The following is an 18505-nucleotide window of genomic DNA, read 5'->3' as shown; positions in this document are numbered from 1 at the left end:
TTATAGTCAGTCTCCTAGTTTTCCTCTAATTATCCCATTTTTTCATACCTTGCTGTTGTGGATTTTTATTATTTAATTTAGATATTTTGCAGTAGTGATAAATTGAGGTTGTTAGGAATTGTAGTCTGGAGGATCTGGAGGCAGCATGCTGGTAAAAGCTGCACATGGATATGTGTCTCACTGAATAATTAAGTAAGCAATTAAGCAATTTTTATTCTCTCTCGCCTTCAGCAAAACTGGTCTCATGGTAGCTACTCACAACTCTGTGAGATAGGTTAGTTAGGCTGAGAGAGAGTGGCCACACTTTAAGCTCTGGAGTTTTCAGCCTAGGTCTTCCTAATCCTCACTGTGCTATTGATTAAAGTTCAGTAAGATGGCACACAGATTATAAATGATGTACCATGCTGGAGCTGTGGTGTATTGTCCTTGGATATAGGTAGACTACTTAAGACAGGTAGGCAGACTACGAATAGGAATAAAAGGGTGTCTGAATGAGCTGAACTATTATGTACCTGGGTTGGGACAATTCTGTATGTGGCATTGATTGAGACCAACCAGATTGTATGAGCAAACCAAAGAAGCTAAATACAATCACGTCTGACCAGCTTGTTTTTGGCTTCTTTTAAAAGAAGATTTTGTTGCTATGGCTCTCCTCTTTTCACTGAGCTCATTTTTAATAGAGTCCTAGAATGGAAGACTGAATTCAGCTGTTACACAAAGTTGCAATTATTCTTCAGAAGCAGGAAACTTTAGGGCTTGGACCTGTGCCACAGGGCTTTTCTCATGAAGCTAACAGGTCAGTTTTTCCAAGACCCTTGACATTCATTCTGTGTTGTGAAGTACAGAGGGATGTTTTTCCCCCCTAAGTACTTTTTTTTGTCTACTGTGCTATTTCAAAATATGTAAACAATCCCATTCCTTATTTATCTGTGAGAAATATAGTCTTTGGTTCCCAGGCACTGGAACATAGGGGCTGAATTTCTTCTAAAAGGGAGTTGTAGGATAGTAATTTATTTATTTATCACCTTCCAAACAGACCTCAAGGCGTTGTGCAAAATGCAATAAAAACAGCTGAATAACTAACACACACACACACACACACACACACACACACACACCAATAAAACCCCAACACAGGAAATAACAGCAGATATATCAGAGACCTATTCATCCAGCTAGGAAATCTTTTTAGAACAAAACTGTCTGTTTCCAGAAAGTTCAGATAGTGGGCGTCTGTTGTGTCTCGACAGGAGTGCTGCTCTGCAGAACAAGGCCCTGCTCTGAGTCTCGGTGGAGTGGGTTTCTGGTATCTTTAGAACTTGATGGAAAAGCTATATTGTAGACCACAGTGACTTACTGGGTATATAAAGGATTAAGTAGTCTCTCAAATGCTTTGGGTGTAAGTGTAACTGAATTGTCTGTGTTCCAGACTTTCTAGTTTGTACTGCCGTTGCAATTTTGGTCATCTTGGTCTATGGACTTGCGGTGAACATTATCTAGCAAAGGATTTAAGTCTTTAACAAAACATGTTAAAATTGTCAAAACGACAAAGAATCTTGTTAGTTTGTTTCGACTACGGCAGACCAACACGGCGACCTTCCTGTAAAAATCTTGTGTTATGTTAAGGACTAACAAATTGTTTTATTTGCTATGCTTGTTAGTTGCTTGTTACACAGAGGTGTCCAAGAGACTTAAAACATGTTTAAAAACATTATAATATTGACACATTCGTACTAAAATGCATGCAATTTATAGAAAACCTACAACAACATCCCTACTAGCAGCACAGTAAAAGCAAATACATCATCATAATAGTCCATCAACAGCCTGGTGGAGGAGGAGTGAGTTATGTTTTTACCAGGCACCGTAACGATGTCAGTGAAGGTACCAGGCAGATCTCAATAGGGAGAATGTTCCGCAGATGGGGGCTGCAACTGTAAAGGCATAAGTTTTCATGGATTTCATTTCATCTGATATAAGTCCATGGAAACATATTTCAAAATAAATGGTCGATCTTTAAAGTGCCACAAGGATCTTAGGTTTTTTTTGCTGCAACCAATGAACTCTGCCACCCCTTTAGAAATTGCTAAAGTAGTCAGCTACCAATAGAATTCATGTTTGCAAGTTACGTTTCGTTTGATTTTTCTTCCACCTCCACTGCTATATTAAGTGCAATGATGTATATTCATTAAATCAAAGCCCAAAACTTTCCTAATTATGAAAAGAAAATTCAAATTTGGGGCATAAATCTTAGTCTGAGCGACACTTTTCAGCAGATGCTGAGGAATTTTTCAGTTTCAAAAAATGTATTCAAATCCCAAATAAATATGGAAAACTATAAATTCTTTTGGCAGAATCACTTTGCTCTCTGCTAATCTCCGTTAAGAATGCCAATATGAGATGGCTTTTTTAAAAATAGTTCAAGAATGATGTAATTCTTTTTCTTTTTCTCTAAACAAAATACGACTGCTTTCAGATGGCTGAAAAGAATAATTGTACACAGTTTCACACATTCCTCTTTCATTTATATACCCACTTTGTACTTCAGTAACTAAATCCTTGAGGAATGCTGGGCATTGATCTTCAGAGATTTAAAGAAAACTGTTTAATTTGTGGTAAGAGGTTTAGCTTTTTTTTTTTTAACTTTGTTAACCATTTCAGTTAAGAAGAAGTTCTATGGTTTTTGAAAATTAGGTTCAAAGATTATGCAAGATATTTTTCATAGAATTATGGAATACTTTTGTCAAATCTGATTTTGAAGTAACTTTGGCTGGGTTAAGATTTCTACCTTCTACTGTACTTTTCATTCTCCTTCCTTCCTTTTTTAAAAAAACTAAACCAATTTACATTCTAATTACAGAATGCATACACAGCAACAGCCATAAATGGGACATACTTTTGGACCTCAGCAGAAGATGCTGCTGTTATTTTATCAAAAAGTTCAGCTAATGCCACAGCAATCAGCTGCTTCAGTGACTTTGTTATATTTCTAGGAAAGGTAAAACCTTATTATCACTGTGCCATTGATTATTAACTGAAAATACTGTCTTGTCAATATTTTGTGTAACAATGGAATTCAAAAATCTCAAAGCTCAGTTCTCTCATGGCAATTAATATTGCTCCTTACTTGAAATCTCCCCTAATCAGTACAGTATAATATATAGAAGTAAATAAGGATTCATGAGTGATGTTTATAGAGAAATAACAAAGTTTGAAATTTTTAAGTAAACAGGGAAGTCCTGTGAGTTGGGTTGGGCATTCTGCAATATTGTGACTTGGCATTATATGAGTTTGAGTTGCAGTGCCTTTCCTTTGCGCCCTCCCTGACTTCCTATTTTGTGTGAGTCAGAAGGACAAGCACTAGGAGAAAACTAATACCCTACCTGAAGACATCTTAAGAATACCTTACAGATAAGGTCCTTTTGTGCACACTGTAGTTTCTCCAGTCCTGTTGTAGTAGCAAGCTGGCGAATTGTTGTGATGTTATAACTCAGAGGGAATCGGGCTGCACAAGGAGAGGCAGGAGATAATCGCACAAGCATAAGGCTTGTTCATGTAATGCCAAACCATAATTTGCCATTACATCTGAAGCAAGCATTGGAAGATGGTGCTGCTTTCCTCAAGCAGTTAATAGTCTTAATTTAAGATAATATACAGATAAGAATTAAAAAGAACAAAGCAAACAATTTTGCAAGCAGAGGGAAGGTTTGAAATAAGACATTCCCTGTAATCTTTCAAATGCAATAATCTCTAAATGCTAAATACACTTAAATGTTTTGGTCATCTTTGGTGAGTGAAGTCTGCAATAGCTTCTTCTGAAATATAGTCTCTACATTTATTTTCATACAGGTGTTTGTGATATGTTTCACAGTTTTTGGAGGTTTGATGGCATTTAACTACAACCGTGAATTACACGTTTGGGTAGTTCCACTGCTGCTGGTTGCTTTTTTGGCTTATCTCATCGCCCACAACTTCTTATCAGTATTTCAGACAATAGTGGATGCCCTATTGCTTTGCTTTGCTGTTGACAGAGAAACAAATGATGGATCTGCAGAGAAGCCTTACTTCATGGACCAAGAATTAATAGTAAGCAGTTAGACAAAACTTTAGCTTGGGCAGGCACTTCTGTAGGTCTGTTCACACCGCGATAATCTTTGCCATGTCTTTGGCCACAGAGGTGGAGATGAGCCTGGTCTCAGTCACCTTCCTGGGGTTGGGGAGAGCTTCACTTAGAGGAGATGGAATTGAAGTTGTATCAGTGGTTCTGCCTCTGCCTTAAGGCTATGCAATAACAGTGAGGTGGGACTCTCTTCAGGCAATCCATTAGGTCCCTCCCCAGCATCTAGATCAGCTCCTTCTAGACAGGGTTCAACTCCACATTCTCACTCCCGTCCTTTGGAGTGAGAACAGCCCTGCCAAGAAGTCTCTACAGGGCTTATGACAGAATCAGATTGGGTTTACATCCAGATAAGTGTGTGTAGGATTACTGTCTTAATATGATGTGCAGTACAATCTGGTGCACGTTTACTCAGATAATCCCTATTATGCTCAGTGGGTTTTACTCCCAGGTGTTTGTAGGATTAAAGCCTTAAACAATTCCTTCTATTGTTGACCGCATCCTGTGATGTATGTATGATTCTTTTAGGGTGGTCTTTGGCTAAGGGGTTGGGCAATTTCAAAAGTCTTTAAAGGTTCCTGCATACTTGGTTCTTGGTCTCTCTTACCTCCGTGCAAGGGGAGGAGAGAACCCTGTTGCAACAGAAAAATGAAGATCTGCCTTGCTTTCACTTCATCCTGCCTCCGCCCATTCATCTATGACCGATCATGGACCTGGGGGACTCAGTCCCTTGGGGAGTTGGGCAGCAACAAGTCAACCCCCCCCCCCGTTTTTCTACAACACATCTTAAGCTATAAAAGGTAACAACATAATCCTAAACAGATTTAACAGGAAACCAGTCCCACTTATTTTCAGTGGGTCCTCCTGCTAATATCCTTAGCATTTCAGCCTTAAGTACCAATTCTATATGTTTATACAGATAAAATCGCATTCATTTTAATAGGAGTTCCTGATAATTGTGCTTAGGAGTATAGTTTTAATTATATATTTTAAATATATACCAACATTTCTTGGTGTGAGAGTATGCAAGTGTTTGAATAAAAAGTTGGTCCAGTAGAACATGAAATGCAAGGCCAACAGAACAGCACTGATATTTTCCTCAACTGTTCTTCTATCAAGAGGTCTAGAAAAGGACAACCAAATTGATCAAGGAGGTGGAGAAACTCCTTTATCGTAACATTTGGGGCTTTCTAGTGTAGAAAAAAGGTAAGTTAAGAGGAGACGCAATCGAGGTGTATAAATTTATGAAGAAAGTGAATGAAAAAACATCTTTCCTCCCTCATAACATTAAAACTCAGAAATATCCAATGAAGTTGAATATTGGAAAATTTAGGATGGGAAAAAGTACTACTACACACACTGCATATTTAAACCATGGAATTCACTTTGAGAATGTGAAAGGCCACCTGGGTGGCTTTAAAAGATTAGACAAATGCATGGACAGTAAAGCTATATTCTGCCTCCACTGTTGGAGATAGCATGCCTCTGAATGCCAGCTGCTGGGAATCACTAGTGGGGAAAGTGCTATTGTGCTGAAGTCCTACTTTCAGACTTCCCATAGGCATCTGGTTGGCCACTGTGACCACAGGATGCTAAAATAGTTGGGCCGTTAGCCTCATCCAACAGGTGATTCTTATGTTCTTAAGGGCACATATTTTCCTTTTGCAAATATCTGTATTACCGCAGAAAACATCAGCTTTGGCTAAAAAGAATCAGAAGTAGGTTGTCAATCAACTGGTTGTTTTGTTCTTTGTAGAACTTTTTGGATCAGAGCAGCAAGTTTGCAGAGAACACACACGGAAATAAAAATATCCTTCATAACAAGGAATATGGCACAGAACTTCAGCCTATGGTAAGAAACAAGTAAATGCCATAATATATGGACATCAAATAACAAGGTGTATTTTCTTTGCAGTACAAATGTATTTTATACTTTGTGTTTCCAGTACAGTACTTTTAGAGGGGGGAGGAGGATACTTTTGGAAGAATTATTCCTAATTTCAGAGTGGGATATTTTGCTCGTGTAAGCAGAACACGCTTTATCATCATCTTTCTGTTTGAAAGCCAAGCATAGTGGGTACATGAGCATAGCGCTACGTTCTGATATGTAATCTTCCCAGACCATATTAGGTATATACCAGAGGATTAGGCTGCCATGACCTGTTTCTTCAATGTCGCTACATTCTTCCATTCAATAATGTAATTTTCCTTAAGTATTCTACATATTTACCATAAAAAGGAGGGGTACTGTCTGCTTGTGTGTTAATGAGATCAAGTTTTAAAATCAGCAACAAAAACAGCACTAACCAATTGCTGTTTTCCCTGTGCCCCCTCTTTTACATGGGCATCTTTAAGGTAGTGGACAGATAAAGTATATAATATGTAGTTTCTCCTAAAAATAGTAGCAGCATCTTTAAAATGTTTCTGACATAATTTCACTCATGTCCACTTAAAAAAATAGAATTTTTGAAACAAACTAGTGTATCTGTAGCATAATTGACTTCAGTTTTTAAAAAATTGGGGGGTTTTCTGAGCATGGTTTTTACAGTAGCAGCCATCTTTTTTCTGCCAAAATAGTTTTTGCCAGGAAAGAAAAACTGCACGTAGTGCTCATGTTATAAGCCCTGACAGAGCTTAGGCTCTTGCATATTTTTTCTTTTCAGAACTTTCTGGTGCATGGAAATAAGCCAGTCAGGCAGTCTGGAAGTGTGGTTTTAAGTTTATTGTGTTTATGACTGGCTGTACTTGGCTTTCTCATTGTATGTGGGTCTTTGAGTATTTTTGCCAAAACAAAAGACACACGTACGCCAGCAGAATAATCTGAAGTATTATTTTTACACCAATCTTTCTCTTTTTATCTCTTCATTATGCTTTGTGTTGCTTTACAGACTTTGTCTTGCCATTATGACTAATCCGATGCATTTTTCATTTTTCCTAACTATAGGCCAGAACTTGAGATGGTTCTAAAAGTACACAGCAAAAACAGCAAAATTCAGATAAAAGTGAAGGTTACGAATATTTTGAGATAAATTATCTCCTAAATCAGTTTGTACCTCTTGCACTGGAAGAGATGATCAACTCACTCTATAACTCTGTGAAAAACTAAAAAAATCATTATGTATGGTTTTATTGAAATAGTATTTAAAGATGTTTTATACTAATTATCAAATCTGCTGTAAGTTTTTTGCACTTCGACATGATAAAACTGTCTTTTTGGTATAAAGCCCCTTAAGAAAGCACAATGAAATTGATTCAGCAACTTTTATATAAAAGTAACTCACAATTTACGTGCATTTAATTTGTGTGCATTCAGTTTTATGCACTAGGCAAAAAAACTGTAGGAAAAAATTAAATGGGGTTGGTGTCTGAGGAAAAGACTTTGGCAATCCCACCTGCCATTGAACCCAATGTGTTTTTATTACACTTGTTTTTGGCTTTGCATCCTGTCCCTGGAATGTAGGCACAGCGTAAGTTGGGAGTCACCTGTATACAATGCAGCCTGGATAACATCTAAACTGTGAATAATCATGTCATAGATTAAGAAGCAGTGCTAGTTAGAGGGTCCCCTATGGTAAGGAGTACGTTGTGGAATCATGTTATCTAGGAATTTTTGGCAATGTTCATATGATTAGGTTCCTTCCATTGCAGTCCTTTATGGAGAACATTGTGCATGTCCTAAATTAACAAAACCATTGATGTCCTGAAGAACAATTGTATCCTGCAAAGGAGAATCAGTGATCAGTCAAGAAGGAAGTCTTTAACAACAAAGATCAAGAGGTTGGGAATATGTGCTGTATGCATTCCTTTTATTTTGGCATCCTTCAAGGGACAAAGCCTCATTAAATTAGACATATCTATAGGCGCTATCTGGGTAAGTAATTGTACTATTTCTATACAAGAGTATTTTATGATAAACTTATGTTCCATTACATCAAATGATGATCCCCAACTACTAGTAGTCTGTTTGCTAAAAGAGTAGTCATTTTCTTTGTGTGCAGAGGGCAAGATGCAGCCTGACCCTCTACTGGTTTGCATATTAAGTTATGTGGCACACAACTCAGACAAGCCCTTATTTCCCAAAGAACATCTGCATAACAGGCCTCCCCCCCCCCTTTCTGAGCAAAACCACCTCTTTAAAGTCTCAAAAGCATACTGCTGGCTGCAAGTAAATTTTGCCTTGAATCTCTCTGGATTCTAAACTTTTGGCAATGAACTCTCTTTCACAAGTAAAAGTTATAAGCAGCAAGGTAGAATCAACATGAGTGCATTATTTCCAATCTCCAGTGAATTGTTTTGTTGAAAAGGAAAGAATACGTTTTGGATAAGTTATAAACAAAGGGACAGTTGTAAATGTTTTCTGTAATTTGAATTTTGTATTTAATAACACAAGTTATCACATGCCTGCAAGAAAACAACATTTATTTATAAAAAATACAACAAGATCGGTTTATGATGAGAAATGTGGCAATAAATACAATTCAAAGAAAAGGCAATTCTACATGGATACATTATGGCACAGGAAATAAAAGTCAACGCACCATCAAAACATGGAGACTTCTGTGGGCTCAGAATTTATACAAGCTCCCTTTTTAAGCAAGACAGCTCTTTTTCTATAAGCTTGGTCAATTTAGATATTGGAATGGAACACACACAATCACAAATGCACATTTATTATGTCTACTGTGAGTTTAGAGGTTAGCAAGCAAGTACTTATGAACAGACAGAAATCTTGCAGGTAATAAGCCACAACCTCAGTTTTTGTGGCATGGTCCACAATTAAGTCTTACAGTTTTCCACATAATGGAACTGTAAATAAAAACATTTTTAAAAAAGGAAAGGGCTGATATAGTATGTAAAATGCTCATTTCAGAACAAGGTTGTAAAAAAATGCATAGTTTTTATTATTAAAAGACTTGGCTGTATAAGAGAACTCCCCCTTTCACAGTATTCCTTTTTACTTCATATGCAGTTATTGTTATGCTGTAGACTGCAACTGTTACAGCACTAAAGGCAACTAGAGAAGGAAAGGGCAGAGAAAGGAAAAAGGAATGTTATGTAAGGCAATTATTTCCTTAGGTACATGAAGCATAATGTGTAAAGAAGACGGGTAACAATTCCACAAGGCTAGTTTCGTTCTTTACTGAATAAAATAATAAACTAATACTGAGCTTTTGAGGCAAATCTAATAATCAATGCCCTGGTCACTGTACTGACCGTGATAATCTCTCTGATATTCATCTTGGTATTCGCCGTGATAGTCATCTGGATATTCTGCCTGATAATCGCTATCGCTGATTTCTGACCCATTAGTTCCTGTTCCTTGACTTCCATTATGAATGACAGGTTCTGTTGGTGCAGCACAATACTTTGGATCATATACTTGCCGTCCAAGCCCATAAACGCTCATCCCTTTCTGGGAAGCCACTTTGTTGGTGCCCATTTGTAGTGAAATAGTGGTGTTGTCCATGGGTTGTAATGTGAGCTTCTGGTCATAAATGTCTCGTCTTGTACCTGGTGCAAGCATCCCTGCCTAAAAACAAAGGGTTTAAAGCAGTTTGAACAGCATTGGGACTTTTAAAATAATAATGAGTGATGGCAGGAATGCACGTGTGCATAACATTTTCCAGATACTAAGCTACTCAGCATGGAAGTCTTCTAAGTGAGATTCAGCAAGCAACAGACTCCTCATCCCATCACAGAAATCAGAATAAAGCACATTAGGAAGAAGCTATGGGTGCATGCTGAGGATCTTCACAATTTTGTATGTGTATTGCAAGGATGAAGAGCATCCTAAGTGATTATAAACTGGGTAAGGAATTTCACAGCCTCTTTGATTATTCTGAGCTGCAGGCTACATCTTACCCCAAAGCTACAGTGGTGCCTCGCAAGACGAAATTAATTCGTTCCGCAAGTCTCTTCGTCTTGCGAGTTTTTCGTCTTGCGATGCACGGTTTCCCATAGGAATGCATTGAAAATCAATTAATGCGTTCCTAGGGAAACCGCCTTCAGACCAGGTCCGGGGACAGTCTGTCCCCGGACCTCTTCTGAAGGCTTGGGGGGGGGACAAGGGCTTTTCTTCCCACCCCCAGCATTTTAAAAAACCCCGGGACAGCGGAGGACTTCTCCGCTGTCCGGGGCGATCTTAAAATGCTGGCGGGCGGAATTTTAAAATCGCCCCGGGACAGCGGAGGACTTCTCCGCTGTCCGGGGCGATTTAAAAGCCCCTGGGAAGGCAGGCAGGGGGGGGGAAAGACTTTCCAGGACCTCTTCTGAAGGCCGGCGGGGGGCGAAAGTCTTTGCTCCCCCCGCCTGCCTTCAAAAGCCGTCCGCAATAGCGGGAAGCGCTTCCTTGCTATGCCGGACTGCTTTTAAAATGCTGGCGGTGGGGAGCAAAGCCTTTCCGCCCCCGCCGGCCTTCCTGGACCTCTTCTGAAGGCCGGAGGGGGGGAAAGGCTTTGCTCCCCACCACCAGCATTTATAACAGGTCCCCGGAGATTTCCCTATGGGCTTTCGTCTTGCGAAGCAAGCCCATAGGGAAATTCGTCTTGCGAAGCGCCTCCAAAACAGAAAACCCTTCGTCTTGTGGGTTTTCCGTCTTGCGAGGCATTCGTCTTGCGGGGTACCACTGTATTTAACTTCTATATGAAGCTGTTAGGAGCAGTCATTAGGAATTTACAGCACAATGTCACCAGTATATGTTGATATCTATTGTGGGTTAGCAGGTCTCAAGTTCAGGAACTGGGTTATATTGCCTTTTCTGAATAGGGTTGCACTCCCCTTGAAGGAGCAAGTTTGTAGTTAGGAAGTACTCATTGAATTGTGTTTGTCAGCAACTGCAAAGCCCCCTTGCACAGCTTCTGTCCTATGTGTAAAGCAGACTGTGCTCCCACACATTAGCTGATGCACATCTTGACCAACCAGGATTTACCTCTGTGTGAGAGAGCTGGTTTCAGGGAACTCTCATGCACTGGAACCCAGTGCTAAACAGGGCTGACCTTGTACATCAGCTGATATGTGGGGTCCATCCAGTTTGATCTAGGTGTGAGAGAGCTCACTAGAAGAAACTCATGTACCTGAACCTGCCAAGCTTCAAAGAGGATTACATTGGACCAGCTGCCACAATGAAGAAAAGCTTCCTTTTAGCAGCACCTTGCTGCCATAGATGCTCTGAAGTCTCAACTTCCAAAGTTATACCCACCAATCATAATTGGCCCTTTAGGAAGATCCTGGTAAGAATCTGGCCCACGGATCAAAAAAGGTTATCCCCCCCCCATGCTACAGATTACATTATTCTAATGCACACAGAAATGGTGTGGAAGCTGCAGCTAGTGCAAAATGCTGGTCTAGAAATATTTTAAAATAAATAAAATACCAAACAATGAAAGATAAAGTTTAGGACTGCAGAAACAAATATCTTAAATATGAAAGTAACTTTTGCTTACCTGACTAGCCCCTTTGTTAGTACCCATCTGCAGGCTTATTGTTGTCTGGTCAAATGGTTTATCAGTTTGCATCTTTGGATCATAGAGATGTCTCCTAGTCCCATAGGCAGTCATGCCTGCCTGGCTGGCACATTTATTGGTTCCCATCTATAAAGAGAATGAGGATCACTTGAAGAAAGGAGTTCTGATTGAGAACTACCATAAGTAAATGTACTATACTAGGCCCGTGTAGTGAAGAATGTAACATATATAAGTTGTGGTGGTATGCTCAGTGCAGGGAGTTCCTGGTTCCCAGGGAATAAGTCCATTTCCTTCAGATAGCAGACCTTAGAAGGTAAGAGAAACAGAGAGGAGACCTTCAAATACAGTGGTGCCCCGCAAGACGAATGCCTCACAAGATGAAAAACTCGCTAGACGAAAGGGTTTTCCGTTTTTGCGTTGCTTCGCTAGACGAATTTCCCTATGGGCTTGCTTCGCAAGATGAAAACGTCTTGCGCTTTTTTAAAAAAGCCACTTGAAGAGGCGCAGTTGCGATGGACCTTGCTTCGCAAGACGAAAAACATCGCAAGACGAAAAGACTCGCGGAACGAATTCTTTTTGTCTTGTGAGGCACCACTGTACACGGTAGGAGCATCCTGCTCCTAGAGCTAACAGCTCTTCTGCAGAATGAAGTTCTTAGGGCAGGGCGTGGGAAATGATCCTTTAAGAGGGGACATGTTACTTAGTGACTTCCCTAACTTGTCTGAAGGTTGCAGACATCACATATTGTCTAAATAGTATGGGAGAGCAGTCATGGTACACATTGACACCAACAGCCTTGGGAAATGTTTGTTAGGCATGTTGTAATCCAAGATCTCTGAGGAAAGGAAAACAAAGGGTTTATTAGAGTAGTGTTCATCTATGTGTCAAAGCAGGCATAGAGTCAACTCAACTATATTAACTTCAAAGGAACAACAGAATGGGTGCCTTTATGCCCTGGTTTGGGCTCCTTGGAGGTGTATCCATTTGGTCCCTGTGGGAAGCAGAATGTGGCATTATATAAAACTTTGTTACCCTCATCTTATGTTCTTAAGATTTCAACTAAAAAGAAATATCTAATACAAAAAGTACTAAGATGATGTGTGACTGCAGCGAGGGTTATTCAAAGATTAGTTACAGAGAGCCAACCTGAAATCTTCACGGCTGTCTTCTACTCTACAAATTACATTGAGTGGTGTGGTAGAAATTGCCTCCATGTCCATGCCTACACCATACCAGTAACATGTGTAACTTCAGCTGTGTAATTGCAGTGCCAATCCACCTGATTACATGAACAGAAGATTCACATGTTACTGAGTAGCACAGGAATAGCAGAGGCAGTGTTAATCACGCTTTTCATGTTAACAGGTAAACCAGTTTAGTCTATGGACTAAAATAGAGCAGTTCTACTGTGACCTACCTTATTCTTCCTCATGTATATAGCTTCCTCATGTTGTTGCTACTTACCTGAAGGGACAAAGTGATGGCGAGGTTGGAGCTATGCAGATGCACCAGAGGAAATGCCAGATTGGCTCTGCCAGGGCTTTGCCCCTCCAAGTAAGCAGCAGCAAGTGCCTCTTCCAGCAGGCTATTGCTGTGGCTGAAAGCCACTCCTGCTGTTTACTAAGCATAAATAATTGTCCATTTACACCTTAAAAGGTTTTCCTGTGTATACTGATATACAGCACAATCCCATGGATTCAGAAAGCAGCCCCATTGAGTTCAGTGGGGCTTGCTCCCAGGTATGTGTGTACAGGATTGCAGCCTTAGTGAACTTTCAACTTTTCTGCTTACCTGCAAACCAATCACACTTTGTCCAGCCTTCAGTTTTCCTGCATCAAAACTTCTTGCTTGCTTTTCTGCGTATTTGACACCAATATCGATTGTAGTATGAAAGCCTTTGGTTTTTGCCTAGGAGGAGAATAAAATAACAGCATTTCTAATACACATTTTATACAGGAATACCATTCATATCACTTGCTTTTGGTTGTCCTTGATTTAACAATTCTGCGTTCAATTTTAAACCAATTAATGCAGGGGTCAGTGAACTTTTTCAGCAGGAGGCCAATTCACTGTCCCTCAATCCTTGTGGTGGGCTGGACTATATTTGGGGGGTGGGAATGAACAAATTCCTATGCCCCACAATTAACCCAGAGATGCATTTTAAATAAAAGGACACATTCTACTCATGTAAAAACACGCTGATTCCCAGACCGCCCGTGGGCTGGATTTAGAAGGCGATTGGGCCGGATCTGGCCCCCGGGCCTTAGTTTGCCTACCCATGAATTAATGGATCATTGATTGTATAGTTTCAAGAGCTACTTGGCAACAGAGGTGAAGACATGGATAACATCCCACAACTTCTGCAGGCCAAGCTTCATATTTGGTTTTACCAAGAGTAATACAATATAGCTGCTAGACAAGTAGATCAGTGTAATGCACTGGACTGCATATGTCATTATGTACATACCAGACCTGCTAGTGCCACCAGTGATGTCTGAACCTGGGTCATATTTCCGTTTTCAAAGAGATCATTTGCTTCAAATATATCATGTGGTTTCATGCCATATTGTTGTATGGCCTTTATAAAATTCCCAATGTTCTCCAGCTGAAATTAAATAAATGCATGATGTTAGTGCTTGATGATACTGTTACATAAGGCAGAACTAAATACTGTATGGGAAAGTATGTAATAAACTTGGAAGTTTTTTTTAAAATAAAGAAAGCCACTTTGTAATTGGTTTCAAACAATTTGGAGTGGGGGCGCGCACTGGGGTTGCTTAAACCTTTACCTGACCTGTTCTCCACTCTAGAATTCCCCCTTTCATTCCTACTTCTCTTTTTAAAGTGGCTGTCAGGATTTTCTTACACATGCTTGCATGTTTTTGGTTTTTGTTTTAATTCTATTCCCCCTGTTTCTCAAAGGAGACTCAAGATGGTTTAAACAATAATAACTGAATAAAACAATCTCTTTAAAAAATGCCAATACAGTGGTGCCTCGCAAGACAAAATTAATTGTTCCGCGATTTTTTTCGTCTTGCGGTTTTTTTCGTCTTGCGAAGCACGGTGTCGGGAAAGTTTCCGAAAAGCTTCAAAAATCACCAAAGTCTTTAAAAACCTCAAAAAGGCTACCACACCGCGTTCTATGAGTTGCTCCTCGAAGTCAAGTCGCAACTGTATTAACGGTGTTAAGAAAAAGGAAACAAACTTGCAAGACGTTTCCGTCTTGCGAAGCAAGCCCATAGAGAAAATCGTCTTGCGAAGCAACTCAAAAAACCAAAAACCCTTTCGTCTTGCGAGTTTTTTGTCTTGCGAGGCATTCGTCTTGCAAGGTACCACTGCACACATTCAAACATTAATAATACCCAGTCTGTTTTAACAAATTTCAGCAGCACAAAAGTGAAATGGAACTCGGCCAGCATAAATTACAAAATTAACCAAAAGTTTATTTAAAGAGTCAGAGCTTCAACAGCTACCAGAAACAGTATAGTGATAGGGCCTTACATTCATCATTCAGCAAGGCATTCAATATAGTAGGTGCCACAACATAAAATACCCTGTCCCTAGGTGACAGACACCAGCCCTGCTTCCTGAGGCTGAAGGATTTGGAGCAGAGCCCAGATGACGATAGGGAGTGTGCAGAGAGAAATGTGGAAGGAGGCGGTTCCTAAGGTGCCCAGGTACCAAGTGCCATTATGCACACGATGCGGAGATGGTTCAAGATTGTTTTAAGCACTTGAAGAAGCTTCCTGCCTTTGAGCTATAAATGAAATCAGCAAAGAATATAGGCCGATAAAGATCTGATGGTTACCACACACATTCTTAACTCCTTAATTTTGTTTTACTTTGTTCAGGTCTGCCAAACTGGCAGGTCTAGTTTTATTCTAGTTTTCCTACTGTATGCCAGCAGTTGTTTAAATCCAGTTTTCAGTGAGAGACAAAGTTTCTCAAGAAGGCAAGTGTTCTACTATGACCTTTCCTGTCTCAGTATCTATTTTCAATTTCATTTTGTATTGCCCATTTATTCTTTCCTGATTTGTGCAATATGGGTAATTACATTTGTTCCTGTAGTTCTATGGGTCATTTATTTGGAAAGCAAATACAATGGACCAGATTCCTTGGACAATTAATAATTTAAAAGTGTATATAGCTGTAACGGGGGGGGGGGGCAGAATAGAAGGGCATCTGCGAAGAGAAAAAGATTTCACCAAGCCTAACGAAGTTGTAATCAAACCTACCACTTCTCTAGTTTCTACAATAATTGTCTAGTTTTTTAATATTCTATTCCCATAATATTAAATTACCAGGTTTGGTACTTTCAATGGTATTCTAATAGTAAAAAGAGAAGCTTTATACTGTTTAATCATTAATGCTTGCAAGGTGAACAATTGCTGTTTCCTCAAAAATAAATCAGTAAAGGCGAAGGTGTTGAAGGCCTCACTGTGACAATAACTGTCATTAAGCTTTCATTCATGCATTTTCTCTCTCCTTCAGAGAGAGACACTATATTATTTGAATACAGTATTTAAATTAGTTTGTTTACCTGATGCCAGTTTAGTTTGGATTGATTGATTTTCTTTACTGATCCCGGGTGAAGTTTGTTGATAAGCCTGTAAAAAACAATCAAGTAAATAAACTGCCTTTCTTTTCGCATAGCCACCACCAATTTTAATCTCCATATTACAGCACTGCTAATGCACAGATAAAAACCAATATATAGTTGTACCTTGGAAGTTGAACGGAATCCATTCCAGAAGTCTGTTCAACTTCCAAAACGTTTGAAAACCAAATTACGACTTCTGATTGGCTGCAGGAGCTTCCTGCAGCCAATCAGAAGCCGCAGAAGCCCCGTCAGACATTGGGCTTCCAAAAGAGCATTCATATACAGGAACATTCACTTCTGGGTTTGGGAGCCAAAACGTCCGAATTCCAGGGCATTTGGGATCCAAGGTATGACTGTATATTTTATTTGTACGTAGAGCTTATTGGAAGGCATTTTGCATAATAGGCATGCTGGTATAGCCACTTTAGAAGGGACTTGAGCCACATATCTGAATGTCCTCCTTGGGGGGCGAGGAGGAAGAAAATGAGAATGTCAGGAAAAACATGCCATCCTGTGTGATGAATTTGTTACATTTTAAATTCCTATAAATTTTAAATACACTCATAAATGGAAATGAGTGATTCATGGGGGGAACAGTGTGAGTGAGCAAACCCATTCACCCTTTCTGCCCTATCTCATTGCAATCTGTTGCTTTAAGCAGCTTTCCCCTTGGCTCACTTCTGGAGTTTGAGCTAGGCTGGTGGAAAATTGCTTGAAGCAGCTGAGCACAATGAAGTAAGGGAAGAAGACAAAGAATGTTGTTTCTCGCTTCATGTGCTGCTTTTTGTATCAAGGGCAGATCTCTTTCTTAACATGTGAACAGGCCCTTAGAAACACGATTAGATAGGCTCAACAACTTTGGTTTCCATAAAAAGATCCAACAAGTTTGTGGGTGTCAAGAATTTTACTTTTTGAAATATGGCAACCCTAGCAACACTTAGTAATTTTACTGGAAACCACAGGATAGGAGTGTTATTCTGCTTGGATCCTACTTGCAGGTTTCCACAGACATCTGGTTGGCCACCATAAGAACAGAATGCTCCACTAAATGGACAACTGGCCTGATCTAGCTGGCTCTTATGCTGATTTTAATTGCTCTTTGGCAGGGAAGGTTCTGGTATATTATCCTATTCCCTTTTCAGTGTTGCTTAGAAGACACACTAGTGATACCAGTACTATTTATTATTTGTGTTTTGTTTTTTAAGAGGAAGAGAAAAGGCAGAGAGAAAGAGTTGCCAGTTATAACGGACAACAGTGTTCTTTTATTTTTAAAAGTCATGTAAAAAATATTTTGGTAGGTGTGCAACTTTTATTTATTTATGCAAGGGCAGCTGCATCTTCCAACATTACCTGTTCTATACACCTGTTAAAAGATAGCAGTCCTGCCCTCTTTTGTGTATTGTAATTCTAAAGAGGGGGAGAGAGAGAGAGAGAGAGAGAGAGAGAGAGAGAGAGAGAGGTGGGCATATCCAGGGAATGGCGAAACAGAACCCTGCCAGGGGTGCAAAATCACCCCCGAATGCTCCGACTTGAGGAAAGAGTTACTTGTGTGAGGTGAGAGGCACGACAGGCAAGTTGTTTGGATTACCATATTTTTCGCTCTATAACACGCACCCGACCATAACACGCACGTAGTTTCTAGAGGAGGAAAATCCGTAGGCATGCCACCCGTAGGCATTCCCTCCATAACACGCACAGACATTTCCCCTTACTTTTTAGGAGGAAAAAAGTGAGTGTTATGGTGCAAAAAATATGGTACAATTGCCTCAGAATAAACTGAGATTGGGCGGGGGTAGGGGTGACAGGATGACTAGTGTTGCCACTGCTGTTTTCATGCTCACTACTGGCAGGGGCTTTTAACTTCTCCCAACTTTTGTGTGGAGCCCTCAAAGCCCCCTCTTCCCCAGGGGACCCAACTAGACCCTGCCTGCCTGGCTCCCTGCTTGTTCGTTGAGATGGAGGGCTCAGCCAATGGCTATTGCAGTAAAGTGATGGGGGTGGGTGGTGCTGATACAGTTCTCTACAAAGGGTGCAAGGGACCCTAGTATGTCTTTGGGTATATCTGGTAAAATAATAATGGGGGGGGGGGAATCACACTGTGTCCTAGAATTAAATGTGGATCTTATTTCTGAAAAAGTTGGCTACTGGCCTAGAAACTAAAGAGCTCTGCCTGAAATAAAACATGATGTGGCTTACTCGCACAGTATGATGCCATCCTTTAAACCCAATTGAAAGTTGGCTCCAATGCTCATGCCAGTAACTTCTTCAATCCAGTTGCGGAGATCTTCCTCTATCTGTGGATCATATTTCAAAGCAATCTGCAAT

The 18505-nt window shown here is 40.0% G+C and overlaps 2 protein-coding genes across 10 annotated transcripts in view; one reads left to right on the top strand and one right to left on the bottom strand.

The window, feature by feature from the left end:
- Window positions 1–8663, top strand: part of SLC44A3 (solute carrier family 44 member 3) — a 99772-nt gene extending 91109 nt beyond the window's left edge. For all 8 annotated transcript variants that reach the window (XM_083511073.1, XM_083511075.1, XM_083511074.1 and 5 more), the window contains 4 exons: window positions 2861–2998; window positions 3850–4086; window positions 5874–5969; window positions 7062–8663. In XM_083511073.1, coding sequence (XP_083367199.1) covers window positions 2861–2998; window positions 3850–4086; window positions 5874–5969; window positions 7062–7073 — 483 coding nt within the window. In that variant the 3' untranslated portion in view covers window positions 7074–8663. The remainder of the gene's footprint in view (window positions 1–2860; window positions 2999–3849; window positions 4087–5873; window positions 5970–7061) is intronic.
- CNN3 (calponin 3) overlaps window positions 8522–18505 on the bottom strand; it is a 28055-nt gene continuing 18071 nt past the window's right edge. For both annotated transcript variants that reach the window (XM_083511164.1, XM_083511163.1), the window contains exons 2-7: window positions 18377–18498; window positions 16121–16187; window positions 14048–14185; window positions 13372–13488; window positions 11560–11706; window positions 8522–9647 (exon numbers count right to left, since the gene is read on the bottom strand). In XM_083511164.1, coding sequence (XP_083367290.1) covers window positions 9300–9647; window positions 11560–11706; window positions 13372–13488; window positions 14048–14185; window positions 16121–16187; window positions 18377–18498 — 939 coding nt within the window. In that variant the 3' untranslated portion in view covers window positions 8522–9299. The remainder of the gene's footprint in view (window positions 9648–11559; window positions 11707–13371; window positions 13489–14047; window positions 14186–16120; window positions 16188–18376; window positions 18499–18505) is intronic.

The sequence above is a fragment of the Podarcis liolepis genome (assembly GCF_965112155.1).
Source record: "Podarcis liolepis genome assembly, chromosome: 6".
NCBI lineage: Eukaryota > Metazoa > Chordata > Lepidosauria > Squamata > Lacertidae > Podarcis > Podarcis liolepis.
This window is presented reverse-complemented; position numbering and strand designations above follow the sequence as displayed.